Source organism: Oreochromis niloticus, linkage group LG13 (genome assembly GCF_001858045.2).
Source record: "Oreochromis niloticus isolate F11D_XX linkage group LG13, O_niloticus_UMD_NMBU, whole genome shotgun sequence".
In the NCBI taxonomy this organism is placed as follows: Eukaryota; Metazoa; Chordata; class Actinopteri; order Cichliformes; family Cichlidae; genus Oreochromis; species Oreochromis niloticus.
In genome coordinates this window covers 7,074,791-7,087,767 of record NC_031978.2, presented here as the reverse complement: position 1 = coordinate 7,087,767, position 12,977 = coordinate 7,074,791, and the positions used below count along the sequence as shown (strand labels likewise).

The 12,977-nt window shown below is 40.0% G+C and overlaps 1 protein-coding gene across 3 annotated transcripts; it reads left to right on the top strand.

The window, feature by feature from the left end:
• Positions 1–63: 63 nt before the first annotated feature.
• On the top strand, positions 64–12,658 carry gpr155b (G protein-coupled receptor 155b). Of its 3 annotated transcripts, none has more exons than XM_019367026.2 (20): positions 64–194; positions 659–867; positions 974–1,121; positions 1,215–1,344; positions 2,181–2,359; positions 2,516–2,668; positions 2,771–2,838; positions 3,201–3,372; positions 4,462–4,617; positions 4,821–4,904; positions 5,037–5,160; positions 5,284–5,368; positions 5,559–5,646; positions 5,913–6,138; positions 6,276–6,353; positions 6,628–6,734; positions 7,155–7,250; positions 7,351–7,415; positions 7,513–7,650; positions 8,396–12,658. In XM_019367026.2, the coding sequence occupies exons 2-20, from the start codon at positions 710–712 to the stop codon at positions 8,904–8,906; spliced, it is 2,766 nt and encodes a 921-aa protein (XP_019222571.1). In that variant the 5' UTR covers positions 64–194; positions 659–709; the 3' UTR covers positions 8,907–12,658. The 3 variants fall into 3 exon arrangements, with proteins under 3 accessions (XP_019222571.1, XP_005473736.1, XP_005473737.1); XM_005473679.4 differs by having other exon boundaries at positions 6,628–6,782; XM_005473680.4 differs by having other exon boundaries at positions 6,628–6,782; positions 8,338–8,539.
• Positions 12,659–12,977: the final 319 nt, after the last annotated feature.

The window sequence follows — 12,977 nt, the reverse complement described above, 5'->3', positions numbered from 1 at the left end:
ACACCAACCTTTTTTGAAAACCCAATCACAGTTGTTGTGCCAACATACCTCGGCGCTCAGTGGCTGAATCATCTGCCAGTCATTTTTCAGGGCGTTGCCACTTCTCGGCAGCTGTCAGATTGTATCCAAATGACAATAACACGGAATTGCACAGCGAGCTTTTCTGCACAACGATGTTCGTCTAAAATAGAGAGGTAGGATGTGTCGCTGTGAAACAAAGTATTTTAAACAGCACACTCAGTCAAATGTAAAGTTACCGCGCCCTCGTATTCGTTTTTAGCATTTAATTATGCTAGCGCTAACCTGCGATAGGCAGTAGAAACGGTGCTTGTTTGGAAAATAGATTACATTTTTTTTTATTTTGTATCAGCGTTGTTAGACTTTAAATATTTCCGGATATTGTTTAAAAAAAAAAAAGGCATCGTGCTAACATCGCTTATAGTAACGTGGATGCGTAAATAGAGATGCTGGTAACCCTGAGACTCAGCCAGTCGCTAACCTTTCACTTACATATTTGTCTAAAGCGCTTTTTAAATTCTATAGACGTGACGTTGCAATTCGCTCTTTAAGTCTTAGTTTACCCGCTGTTATATTTCTATGTTGCCTGTTTTTGACTCGCTCCAACCTCTGATAGTTTCCTCTCGGCGTCCTCCCTTAGTGTGCTGATATTCCTCACCTGACCTCTCTGATCACCCTGTGGCACATCACAATGGAGACAACCAACAGCTATGTGCTGATCCATGGGAAGAACATCTCCCATAGCACCCTGACAGGGCCTGCTGCAGGACCTCACATGTCGATAGACAAGCTCTTCCCAGCTCTCCTGGAGTGCTTTGGCATCATACTGTGTGGCTATATAGCAGGCAGGTAGGTGACTGAGCATTAGACTATATTTTTGCCCAGTTTTCCAAAATATTGGCTGGGAAATGTAGTAAGTGCCTAGTGTAAATGTCTATTTATTCTTCCCCCCCAGGGGTGATATCATCACGGAGAGCCAGGCTAAAGGTTTGGGGAACTTTGTATCCAAGTTTGCTCTTCCAGCACTGCTTTTTAAAAACATGGTGCTGTTGGACTTTGGAAATGTCATATGGGCATTTCTGTGGAGTGTCTTGGTTGCTAAGGTTTGTGTCTGAGTTCTCACACTTGTAAGTTTGCATTATGCTGAAGATTTATAGAAAACAAAAACCTGATCATCATGCTTCTGTCCTGTGTAGGTGACAGTCTTTGTGCTGGTATGTGTGCTGACACTGATGGTGGCCAGTCCAGACAACAGATACAGCAAGGCTGGTCTGTATGCTATCTTTGCTACTCAGAGTAATGACTTTGCCCTTGGATACCCTATAGGTAAGAGAAACAAAACATTACTGTTTGCTCTTCATTCAGGGTTAGCAGTGGAGAAAGTGCTCTCATGTCAGGGAATAACACAGAGTATAAACAGGTTCGATATGAGCTACAAAGTGCTATCAAGGCTGCCAAGGAACCATATTCCCAATAACTTGAGTGCTTCTGCTGCTGTGGCGGGGAATCCAAGTTTTAACTACCCATAAACAACTGAATACACACTGGACAGGGATCCAGGACCCCACCCTACTGGAAAACCATAATGAGTATCTTGCTAGATTCGGCCAGACGATCTGTCAAAATGACCTTTCAACGTCGATATCATACTTCAGGTAGCACACATACAGGGTCTCAGGGCAACTCCATCCTAGACTTCCTCGCTCACAGATCACCGTTGGTGAGTGTGGAAAACGGCTCTGCAAAGCTTTCAATCAACACAGGAGCCTCCCAAGGATGCCACTTCAGCACCTATGATTGTACACCTTTGACTGTGCCTCTACTCAGAACAACAAGATCACCATAAAGTATGTAGATATGGTTATGGCACAACCATCCTCAGCTGCATTAAAGAAGAGGGAGAGTCATGGTACAGGGGACTGGCAAACAATATAACTTGCTATAGACAGGAGAATAATCCCTCTTCCTAACATACGGAAAACCAAAAAGCTGTCAAAATGGATCTTCATCTTTAAGAAGACAATTTTGTGAGAAAGACAAATAAATCCACCAGTAGCTGTACTGCTTTGTGCAAATGGCAATAAAGTCTGTCTTAATCTTATCTAATTGAGACACAGAGAGTGTGTATATATTTCATTGCCTCTCTGTCTTCACTTTTCTAGTTGATGCTTTGTATCGAAGTACATATCCAGAATACCTCCAGTACATATACCTGGTTGCTCCTGTATCCCTCATGCTCCTCAATCCCATCGGCTTTGCTCTTTGTGAGGTGCAGAGGTGGAGACAGGCCAGCCATCCACAGCATAGTAGTCTTGGCATCCTGGGAGTTGTTGTCTTACAGGTACTAAGCATGCAGGTGTTTTGACAAGTGTATTAATACACCTGTATATCCTAAGGTTTACTTTATTTGCAAACATTTGTAACTGTTTCCCACTTTGACCTTTTGTACCAATTTTAGGTCTTGGAGTTTTAATTTTTATTATTTTTTTCACTCTAGGTGTTGAAGAACCCAATAGTGTTCATGGTGATAGTGGGAATCATCTCTCACTTTGCGCTGGGCCAGCAGATCCCTGCTGTGTTGTCAGAGTTTATAGATGGTCTCGCCAACTCTTTTGGAGGGACAGCGTTGTTCTACCTTGGCCTCACTATGGTGAGTTGCACTCTTGTGTTTGTCTAGCTTTTTTTCTTCTCCTAAGGATAACCTGTTTTACTTACCATGAAGGATATCATCAGCTGCCTTCTTCTTTGGCAGGTTGGTCAGCTTAGAAAACTAACCAGAGACACTGGAGTTGCCTTGATACTGCTCATCACAGCCAAACTGTAAGTGACACCTGACTGGAATAGTGTGTGTGTGATTGGTTAAGGTGGCCTGAGCTAGTGGGTTTTTGTATTTGACCATATTTTGCATGTACATATGTTTGTGTTAGTTGCCACTATTTTGTATATAATATGTAACGCAAGATACACTTTGTCTTCAAAAATACAGAAATAAATCTTTCTAAAATGGTAACAAGACAAAAAGCCCAAAACAAAAAAAGCCTTTAAGCTTCACCAAGAACTCTTAAACAAAATGAACAAAATATGAAGTACAGAAGTGGGTTTAATAGTCAGTTTGGTTTTTGGTTGATTACACAGCTCCATGAGTATATTTTTGTCTGTGTCTCTCAATGCCATCCTTTCAGATTGATAATGCCGCTGGTCTGTAAAGACATGGTGGATATTCTGGACACTGGAGTGAACAGCACAAGTGCCAATCACACAAGTTTGTCCAACTTTGCTTTCTTATATGGAGTTTTCCCAACAGCCCCCAGTGTGGCCATCTATGCTGGACACTATAACATGGAGTTAGAAGTGGTACGTTCTCTTAATGTAACAATCATTCTTTAAAAAGCTGGTTGAAAGGAATATTACTTTTTTTCATTGTTGTTGAAACAATAAAGAGAAGAGGACTCCCTCGTGACTAAAATGTTCCATCTTTCATGCTACTGGTAATGATGGCATGGAAAACCCACATGGTCAACACTTAGCCAGGTCATGTGATAAGAATGAACCATGCAAAACCAAACAATAGTTAATTTATCTGTAGCTCCTTGCAGTGTAGCCATTGCCCTATCATATTTTTGAGCTTAAATTAAGTGAAGTAGGACTGGGGTTTTGCTACTTTTGGTAATTTTTTGATCACCAGAATCTGTTTTGGTGTTTTAGAACAGGCTGAGGAGGACTGACAACTCAAATTTGTGATACAGCAAATGAAACAGAACCTACAGTCACCCCTTTGAGCAAGCACTTAGCAACAGTGGGGAGGAAAAACTCCCTTTTAACAGGAAGAAACCTCTAGCAGAACCAGGCTCAGGAAGGGAAAGCCATCTGCTACGACCGGGTAGGGGTGAGGGGGAAAAATACACGTGACAACTGATCATAAGCAAATGTGACCATTTCTAGAAAAAAAGAAGTTTTGACAGTTTGCTGGTCTTGAGCATTCAGGTTTCTGAAAAGAAGATTTTCAGAAACCTGAATGCAAAGAAGAGTGGGACATACTAAATACTATAGAACGATGTGAGGGACTGATAAAGTATACAAAAACCTTTACTTCTACAAGCTACTGAATCATGGGATGCATGTAGCTTCTACCTTTTGGCTTATTTTTTGTTAAATAAATAATGACTTTGTGTAACATGTCATATGTTTATGTGTATCTGAGTTTCTATTTACCTTATTTTAAGACCTGGTAAAGGCCTTGATAATTGTTTTTATTAGGTCCTGTTGTGTAAAACCTTAACGTTCATATTAACTTGACTCGATCAGCTCCACTTTTTATCTAGTGCAGTTAAAATTCTGTAACTTTTAAACCAGCTAAGTTGAAAGTGAAGAAAAGATTGATTTTTGCAACCTGGTTTTTACATTTCTCTCTCACCCCCAAATCTTGTTTTGTTTCTTTTTTAGGTAACGTCAGGGATGGTAATCAGTACATTCTTGTCGGCACCAATCATGTATGTGTCCGCCTGGCTATTAACAATCCCTTTAATGGACCCAACCCCCTTGGTTACAGAGCTTGAAAATGTAAGCTTCAACATCAGCATTGTCAGCCTCATAGCTCTGGTAAGTGCCTTTGAATCCACCCCAGTGCCCTGGTTGGATCAGTGGGACAGGGAAGAATTTTAAAATGATAAAGAAGAAGCACAGAAATGCTTTATCAACACCTAGCGCTTAAGCACAGGAAGTTATGGATGATAGTCAGTGTCATGATTGATTTCCCCAAATATAGACATATCAAATGATCGAGTATGATTATCTTCATTCAGGTGTGGACCATAGTAGTGATGCTGCTCAGCAGGAAATTTAACAAACTCCCTCACCTATTTGCGCTAAATCTATTCCTGGCCCAGGTCAGTCTTATTTTGAAAACAATTTTTAAAATGAGATTTCATTGTTTAATTCAGTTAATTAATTCATGAAATGCTAATGAGAACCTTGTATAGGTACACATTGTACCTTAACCTCTCTACTTTTCTCTGTAGTTCCTAGTGTGTGTTAGTATGATCCTGTGGAACTTCTTGGTGAAACAAGAGGACAACCTGCTCGGCAAAATTCTCACCTTCACTTTGCTCTATGGGTCTCTTTACAGTACATACATTTGGACAGGTAAGTGAACACCTGTAAGTGGTTACACTTGTTTTATGAACGAAATACCCCAAAAGTCAAATGATTTGTGTCTAGTTCGTACATGTTGGTGATTGTATTTGAATGTTTTGTTCTCTTTTTCAGGTTTAATCCCTCTCTGTCTGGCTCTGACTAACAGAGATGATCTGCTGAGACTCCGGCCAGGAGTCTTCATGATTTTGGGTTGGGGGTAGGCCACCACATAGAAATGCATACGGATATTTTAATTGACAATAGAATAAGAGAATGAAACATTTTAAAACTTTTACTGATTGAAATATGACTTTGTTTTTTTTTCTTTGTGGAGACAAGAAAAGATCAGAGAATACGATCTAAAGTCTAAGTAATAACAAAATTATTCAACCTTTCTCCACACACAGGGTTCCTTTCCTAATGGTTGGCGGTCTTCTCATATCAGGAGAGAGGACTGATACGATAGACTCGGCCTTCTTCTATGGCAGAGCCCAGGTTGGAATAATACCTGCTGTAACTCTACATTAGACTTTCTAAAGAGTCGTTCTGAGCCCCTTTGTGTGTTTTTGTCCAGTCTTTTTGCTCTTTTTTTCAGCTCAAGACTTTTTATTTTAAGTTCAGGTTTAATGCCGTCTGTGGAGAAATGGCACTGAAATTCTTGTACCAAATTAAAGTAATATTTATAAAAAGTACACTTCAGGAATTCTAGAACAAGTTTTGTTTGGGAAGTTTAATTCATAATCTCATCTATTCTCCTCCAGATAATCAGCACTGCAGTAATTCTTGCGGTCAGCCTGGTTCTCGGTGCAATATCTTTGATGGGTCTCAGCCAGGGAGACTGGGAGCAGAGCGGCTACCAAGCCCTGAGCAGAGCTACTGTAACAGGTATCAATGATGAGGTGAGGGTCCCTGGTGGCCTGGAGGATTCACACCAACAGCATGAGCAGACACAGATGTCAAATTCACCTGCCTGTGGCATCAACTCGGGTAACTCCGTTCTTTCACTTTGTCTTTAGTTTATTCTAACTTGAACAAAATCTGAATCTCTGTCATCTGTTGTCATTGAGTCTGTAACCAGATGATGTACAGTAAATGTTCATTCATTCTGTTCTGTTGCTGTGCAGACCTCCACGGTTTCTCTCCTCTCCAGCCTATACCTGATATGATAGCCAGTACGCAGAGGGACCACACGAACAGCACGGGTAATAAACATAAATTTCTCCTCACCATTTAGCCATTCAGAGTGAATTGTGACCTTTCATTAGTTTTATTATGAATTCTGTTCTTTTATTTCTCACAATGAGTAAATGATATAAATTTAAATTTTTGTCTTCTGTGGTTGATTATTGTGCGTTTTTATAACTAAACCAATTATATAGCCAACAGTAGTCTGTATAATCCAATAAAGATTGTGGTTTAGTTTACAACCATAAAGTTGGCTTTGTCATCTTTACTTTGAATTCTCTTCCTCTCTAGGCCACATTGGGGCGCTGTGTGATGGGCATCAGCAAAATACTTCCTCCTCTGAGCAGCCGCTGAATCTTCCACCTCCCGGTCTTCAAACCACAGACGATAAACAGACTGTGAGACATGTTCTGCTCTGTCTGCTGCTCATTGTCAGCCTGCTAGCAGTAAGGATGAAATGGTCTTTACGATTATGTGTGATGTGAAATGTGTGAATGGACTGATGCTGTTGTCATCCATATTGAAATCACCATTTATATGGACAGTAGACGTGTATGAAAATTGCCTTCAACAGTGTTATCAGTTAGATGAATGAGGCCTTCAAAAATAATAAATCCTCAACTGCTGGGTGTGTAGTGATGTCTTTATCTACTTATCTATCTTGTTTATGATATATACATCTGGATTAATATAAAAGCTGTTAATAATTAGTAATTTTATGCTACGTTGGATTACCTGTTTGTAAAAATGGAAAGTTGCAATGCATGCCGTAACAATGTCCTGGTGTCTGATTGGTGAATGTCTCTGCCTAAATGAAGAACCTGTCCAGCTGTCTGTGGTGGTTGTTCAACAAAGATCCAGGAAGGCTCTACCTTGAACTACAGTTCTTCTGTGCTGTGGCTAACTATGGACAGGTATCTCATACATCAGCTTATTGTATATATGAAGTGTTGTGAGTAAAAAAATACTGTGTTCAGTTGTATCTACTACATTTCGTTTCCTTTTCTCCCGCAGGGCTTTTTGTCCTTTGGGATTTTTGGTCTGGACAGACACCTAATCATCTTGCCTTTTAAGAAGAGGTGATCTGAGACTTCATTTTGGTTTCTAAATTAATTTGTGATCAAATAAATAAAACAATACTAGAACATGTTTTTTTTTTGTGTGCCTTTTCTTTAGATTGCTTAGCCTGTGGCAGGGCAGGGACATTGATGATTTGAGTCCCTCAGGTGTACCAGAGGAGGTCAGGCTCACCTGTACTCAGTTTGTCCGCTACCACAAAGACCAGTGTGTACAAGACATAGTACACACACGCAGGTATGAGTACTTGTTTACATGTATGTGTGTGTGTGTGTGTGTGTGTGTGTGTTGTGTTTTTTTTTTTTTTTTTTTTTTTTTTTTTTTTTTTTTTTTTTTTTTTTTTAAGGACATTTGTGTGTGTTACGTAGTACAGTTTGTTTATATGATTTGTTTTTAAATCACCCCTCACATCATCTGCTTATAGAATTTATTCCCTCTAAGCAAAATACTTTTGAAGTAAACATGGAAAAAAAATTATTAGAGATCTCCGTTTTTGAGTTTGAATTCTGTCTTTTTTTTTTTTTTTATTGTATTCTTGCATGTTCAATTCTGAGCATGTCCAAATAATTACTTCTGATTTTCCAGTTTTTCTCTGAACCCTCTTTGCATGTTGCATCAGTTTCTGGGGTTCCCTCTACATAGACTGTTATTTTTCTTAAAATCAAGTCTAACCATTTTAATTTTATACTCTGTCGTGCCTATTTTAAAATACTGAAGATCAAATTTAGCCACCCTACTACAAAACTAAAACTTTTTTTTACAAGTCCTGGGTGCTATCGTTCTAACACAAAATAATTTATATTATCTCTATACCTTCTCTATGCCTTATAATCCTTCCTTTGCTTTCTCTTCTATTCCTTTCATTTTCCCCTCCTTTCTTTTGCCTGCCCATTCCCTCTTCTTTTCATCACCATCACCTTATAGTGGCTCAGGGGAGAGTGTGAACACTTCGACAGGTGAATCCTTCCTCTGATACTAACAGGTTTGGAGGAGGACTGGAGGACGAAAATGAAGTTCTGAGACATTCCCCAGCCCATGAACCCCTTTACCTAAACACAAATTCTAGTGATCAGGGTCAGCTAAACTATGACTCACAGGTTCTTAACCGAAACCACAATCCAGATAAATCCAGCAGCCAGTGTTTGCTTCCGAGTCAACCCCACCGAGAGCCCGAGAATGAATCGCAAGCACATATTTCCAACCCTGATGCACCAGAAACCTCCCTTGACTATGAACCCACCAATTCTCAGCATGGTAATGCTCCAAGCCCTCCCCAGTTTCATCAGTATCCCCAGTCCCATATTGAAAATGTGTTCCGAGGCAGTGACTTAGTAGAGTGGCTGGTGGAACGAGGCCTCAGCGCTGGACGAGCTGAGGCACAGCTGTATGGCGCCCGTCTTCAGCGGGGAGGACTGTTGACAGGTCAGCACAGCTTCAAGGATGAACCCAACTTTCTTTATCACTTCACACAGCCAAGACAGGAGGAAGAGTAGGAGGGAACAAGATGATGATAACTGAGTGCCAAAGCAGAAGTGCCTTATGGTGCAGCTTCTTCAAAGGTCACTTAAGATTAAATCTGGATCATATGAGACACTCATTTGCCCACCAGTATTGGGTTATTTGTCCTTGTATATTCAGGGTGGTTCCCAGTTGAATATCAACTTATTAGCTAATCGGGAGAGAGGTTGCGTTTACAGTTGATTTAGAACAGGAGTGGGGAACTCCAGACCTCAAGGGCTGGTGTCCTGCAGGTTTCAGATGTGTCCTTGATCCAACACAGCTGACTCAAATGGCTAATTTACCTCCTCAACGTGTCTTGAAGTTTTCCAGAGGCCTGGTAATGAACTAATCATTTGATTCAGGTATGTTGACCCAGGGTGATATCTAAAAGCTGCAGGACATCGGCCCTCGAGGCCTGGAGTTCCCCAACTCTGTATTAGAAGAAACTGAAGGAAATTGATGGTTGGGGTTTAGGAGAAATTTAAAAAGGGGGAAACAATCACTTCCTGCTGTTACTTGACTCCTTTTGGTTCTGGAAAGAGACTTTTGAAATTTTATTATGACTATTATATTCTTATATTGTAGTTTCATCAATTGTTTTGCTCTCAGTTTTCTCACTGGGATCACTCTGAGATGTAAACAGTATAGAATCAGTCCCAATTGTAGCAGGTGCAAGTTTTTATTTCCTTGATTGCTTTCTGGATATATTTTTTAAAGAAATTAACTTAAATGATCATGCTTAAATAAATAATATTTAAGATAAGCATGCACATGGTGAGAAGACCAGAAAAGAGGTCCGTAAACTGATGGGACTACTCAATGACAGCCTGAGCCATTTCTATCAAAGAACAATGTCATATTTTCTTTCTGGCGACATTAAAGCGTCCAGAATCTGCCTGTTAGTTCAGTATCATTTTGCACGCTGTGTTTTTTAAAAGCTCCAGTCTATGCTGACCACTTGCATGACTCAGCAGTATGGACTTGAGCTGTTTGCACTGACTGAATAAACACATTCTTCACTTTTTTTTAAATTATGCAACTCACTGGATAGCTGTCTCTTGGTGGTGCTGCAGAGGAAGTTTGTTTTCTTTGCAACTGTAATTGTGTTGCAGCTGTTTAGTTTTAAATATTTGTTCAGGACTGATTTTAAATTCACTCATCCATGGTGGAGCACCACCTCATATGGGCTTAATTTGAGAATTCAGCCAAAATTCCTCTCATGTTCTTTGATTTTGAGCCCAACCTACACAACGGAAGACAAAAGCACGTACAGTAGTTATTGGGATGACAAATCTGTCCATTTGAATGAAAGACAGGTAAAGCCAGAGGGCTCACGTTGTCACAGTTACAGTCCTGTTTTTGTTTCAAATGGCTTATCTTTCTTTACAAACGACTGCTAAACTGTTTACACCTGTAATAAAGTTCCACTACTCTGTCCATTTAAAAAAAACAAACAAACAAACAAAAAAATCCTGTTCAAAATGTGTCGAGTCTACGGTAGCAAAGTCTGCGGTCACTGTAGACGGTTACGTCTTTTCATTGGCCCGGAGTCTACGGTGAACATAGACACTCTACACTCTGGCCCAATAGGAGCGCTGAATCCCGCTGTAGACTAGCCAGCATCTAATGTATTACCCCCATTTTTAGTCTTTTCAGTGGTGACACTAGAAATTTGTGTTGTAAATCCAGATGCCCCTGCATATCGTCAGCAGGCCGGGTGATGTGATCTTAAGAAAACAATGATTAGAATAAAATGTGCTTAAGTTTGTTTAGATGATAGGGTCCAGCTGTAAATCAGAGGAATAAGAAAGGATTTGTGCATGTGTGTGCGTGTTTTAGGTTGGTTTAGCTATAGGCCTGAGTGTGTGTGTGTAATCTGTAACTGTAATGTAACAGTGGGGGTCTGCCTGTCATAAAAGGAAATAGGAAGCCACAGTTGGGGGATGCTAGGAATGTATGGAACAGATGGGAAACAGAGAAGTTTGTTAAACTTCTCCCTGAGGTGCAGAGAGGGTACGGCATACCTCCACACATCCTGTTTTATAGAGGCCTGAGCATTTGTGTCTCTCACACACACACACACACACACACACACACACACACACACACACACATCAGCTATGTGTATCCATATATGGTAAATTAGGAAAGTTGTGTTGGATGCTGAAAATGACCATTAGGTGTGCGGCCACCAAGTATAAATGTAAGGATCTGCAGGACTGCCCCTCAGATCTGCCGGTGACATCGCATGATTACATCACATGTAATATACACTGATAATGCTTACTGTCGTGTCATTGTAAACCAGAGTGTAGTATTTATTTTTACTGTAAACCAGTAAAAAAAACCAAAAAAAACCCCATGGGATCATGCTGAAGACCACAGACAGCAGTTCAGGCATCAGGTGGGATAAAGTAGCTGGAAACATCAGCTGATAAAGAAAAAAGGACAACAGACCGAATGAAAAACAGAAGTGTCCTTCATTGCATATTTTTAACCAATCAGAAGTCGGTGATTGGTCAAAAGTCTAGAGTGAATGAAGGGGACTTCTGAAATCGGAGTAATGACACGTACGAGGGAAACGATAAACAAAGATTCTCCAGATCGTTTACTCTTGCTGTCCTGTGAAGAGCATTGGCGTGGTGTTAATTGTTTGCTGTTTTGCGATCGTCTCGTGCATGAGAATATCACCAGGTAAACTCGCGACATTTTTAAACATTTTTTTTGTTTAACAGCAACAAGACTGATGGTGTTTGAGGTAATCTCACAAATGTCACAGATGTAATATTTGGTGTTTATTTGCTGGTTGCAGTCTACCACACATCTGTGGGCCAGACTCTACAGTGTCTACATTCACCGTAGACTCGGGCCAATGAAAAGACGTAACCGTCTACGGTCACCGTAGACTTTGCGCTACCCGAGACTCGACTTCTCTGGATAGTGAACACGATCCCAGTAGTGCTCCAGACCCAGTGTGTTTCCTTTGTGTTTGGAAATCGCAGATGTGCATGTGAAAGTGGTCAAACTGGGATATTCAAGGAGTGTCATCCTCAGGTGACATTAAAGCAGGCTTGAGCTGAATTTAAAAAAAAAAATTAAATGGTTGTTTGATGCAATTTTATTATTATTACTTTTTAAGTGGGCAGAGTTACAAAACTGTGTGGTTGCACTTTCGTAAATGCCTGTTACTTTGCTGCTGTTTTACACTATTGCTACTATGAAGTTTACAGTGTGTTGGCGAAGTTATAGAAGGTGGATGGTAATATATGCATGTTTAAAAAAAAAATGTCAGGGACACAGATCATGTTAATGTCAAACTAATGTTTGCTGTGATTTTTTTGTTGACCTACTAATGTATTTGGTCCCCATGCATATATTTCCATCTTTTGATCCTGTGCCAACAAACACCATACTGGTTCATGCAATCAACATCAGGTCCTTGTGTTTATGATGTTTGATAAAAATGTGATTTACCTTTTTTTTAAAGAGTGCCTGCCTCAGTTAACATGAAGGTGTGTGTGTGTGTGTGTGTGTGTGTGTGTGTGTTTGTGTTTGCATGAACAAAAATGTCTGAGTTTCTGTGCGGAGTGTGTATGCGCGTGTTGCAAAGCACCGAGATAAAGTAAGACATTTTAATGTCGGTCAGCAGGTTCAGTGTAACAGTGGATGTTTTTAGTGTGTTGCTTTAAGTTAGTCGGGGTCAGTGACTGTAACAGAAGACAAATAAAAAATGTTTGCATCCAAACTCGTTTTTACTTCATCACTAAACTCGATTATTGATTCTAATTGGAAATTCACAAGTAAAACGACAAAGTAAAAAAACATTTTAGATTTTTATTACATTACATACAACCACAGAATATATAAATGATGGATAACTCCACCATGATGTCGCATTTTGAAGCGTGCAGATGGCTCCCAAAGGACTGAAAATCTTTTTTGCCCCGTGATGGGCATTAAATAGAAGGTTTAAGTCAAAAACATTGGCTTCCCTTTTCAGATTTGGAAGCTAAATCCATCATTTCTGCTGTCTATGGCTAAAACATGATGGAGGGAGGAAGAAA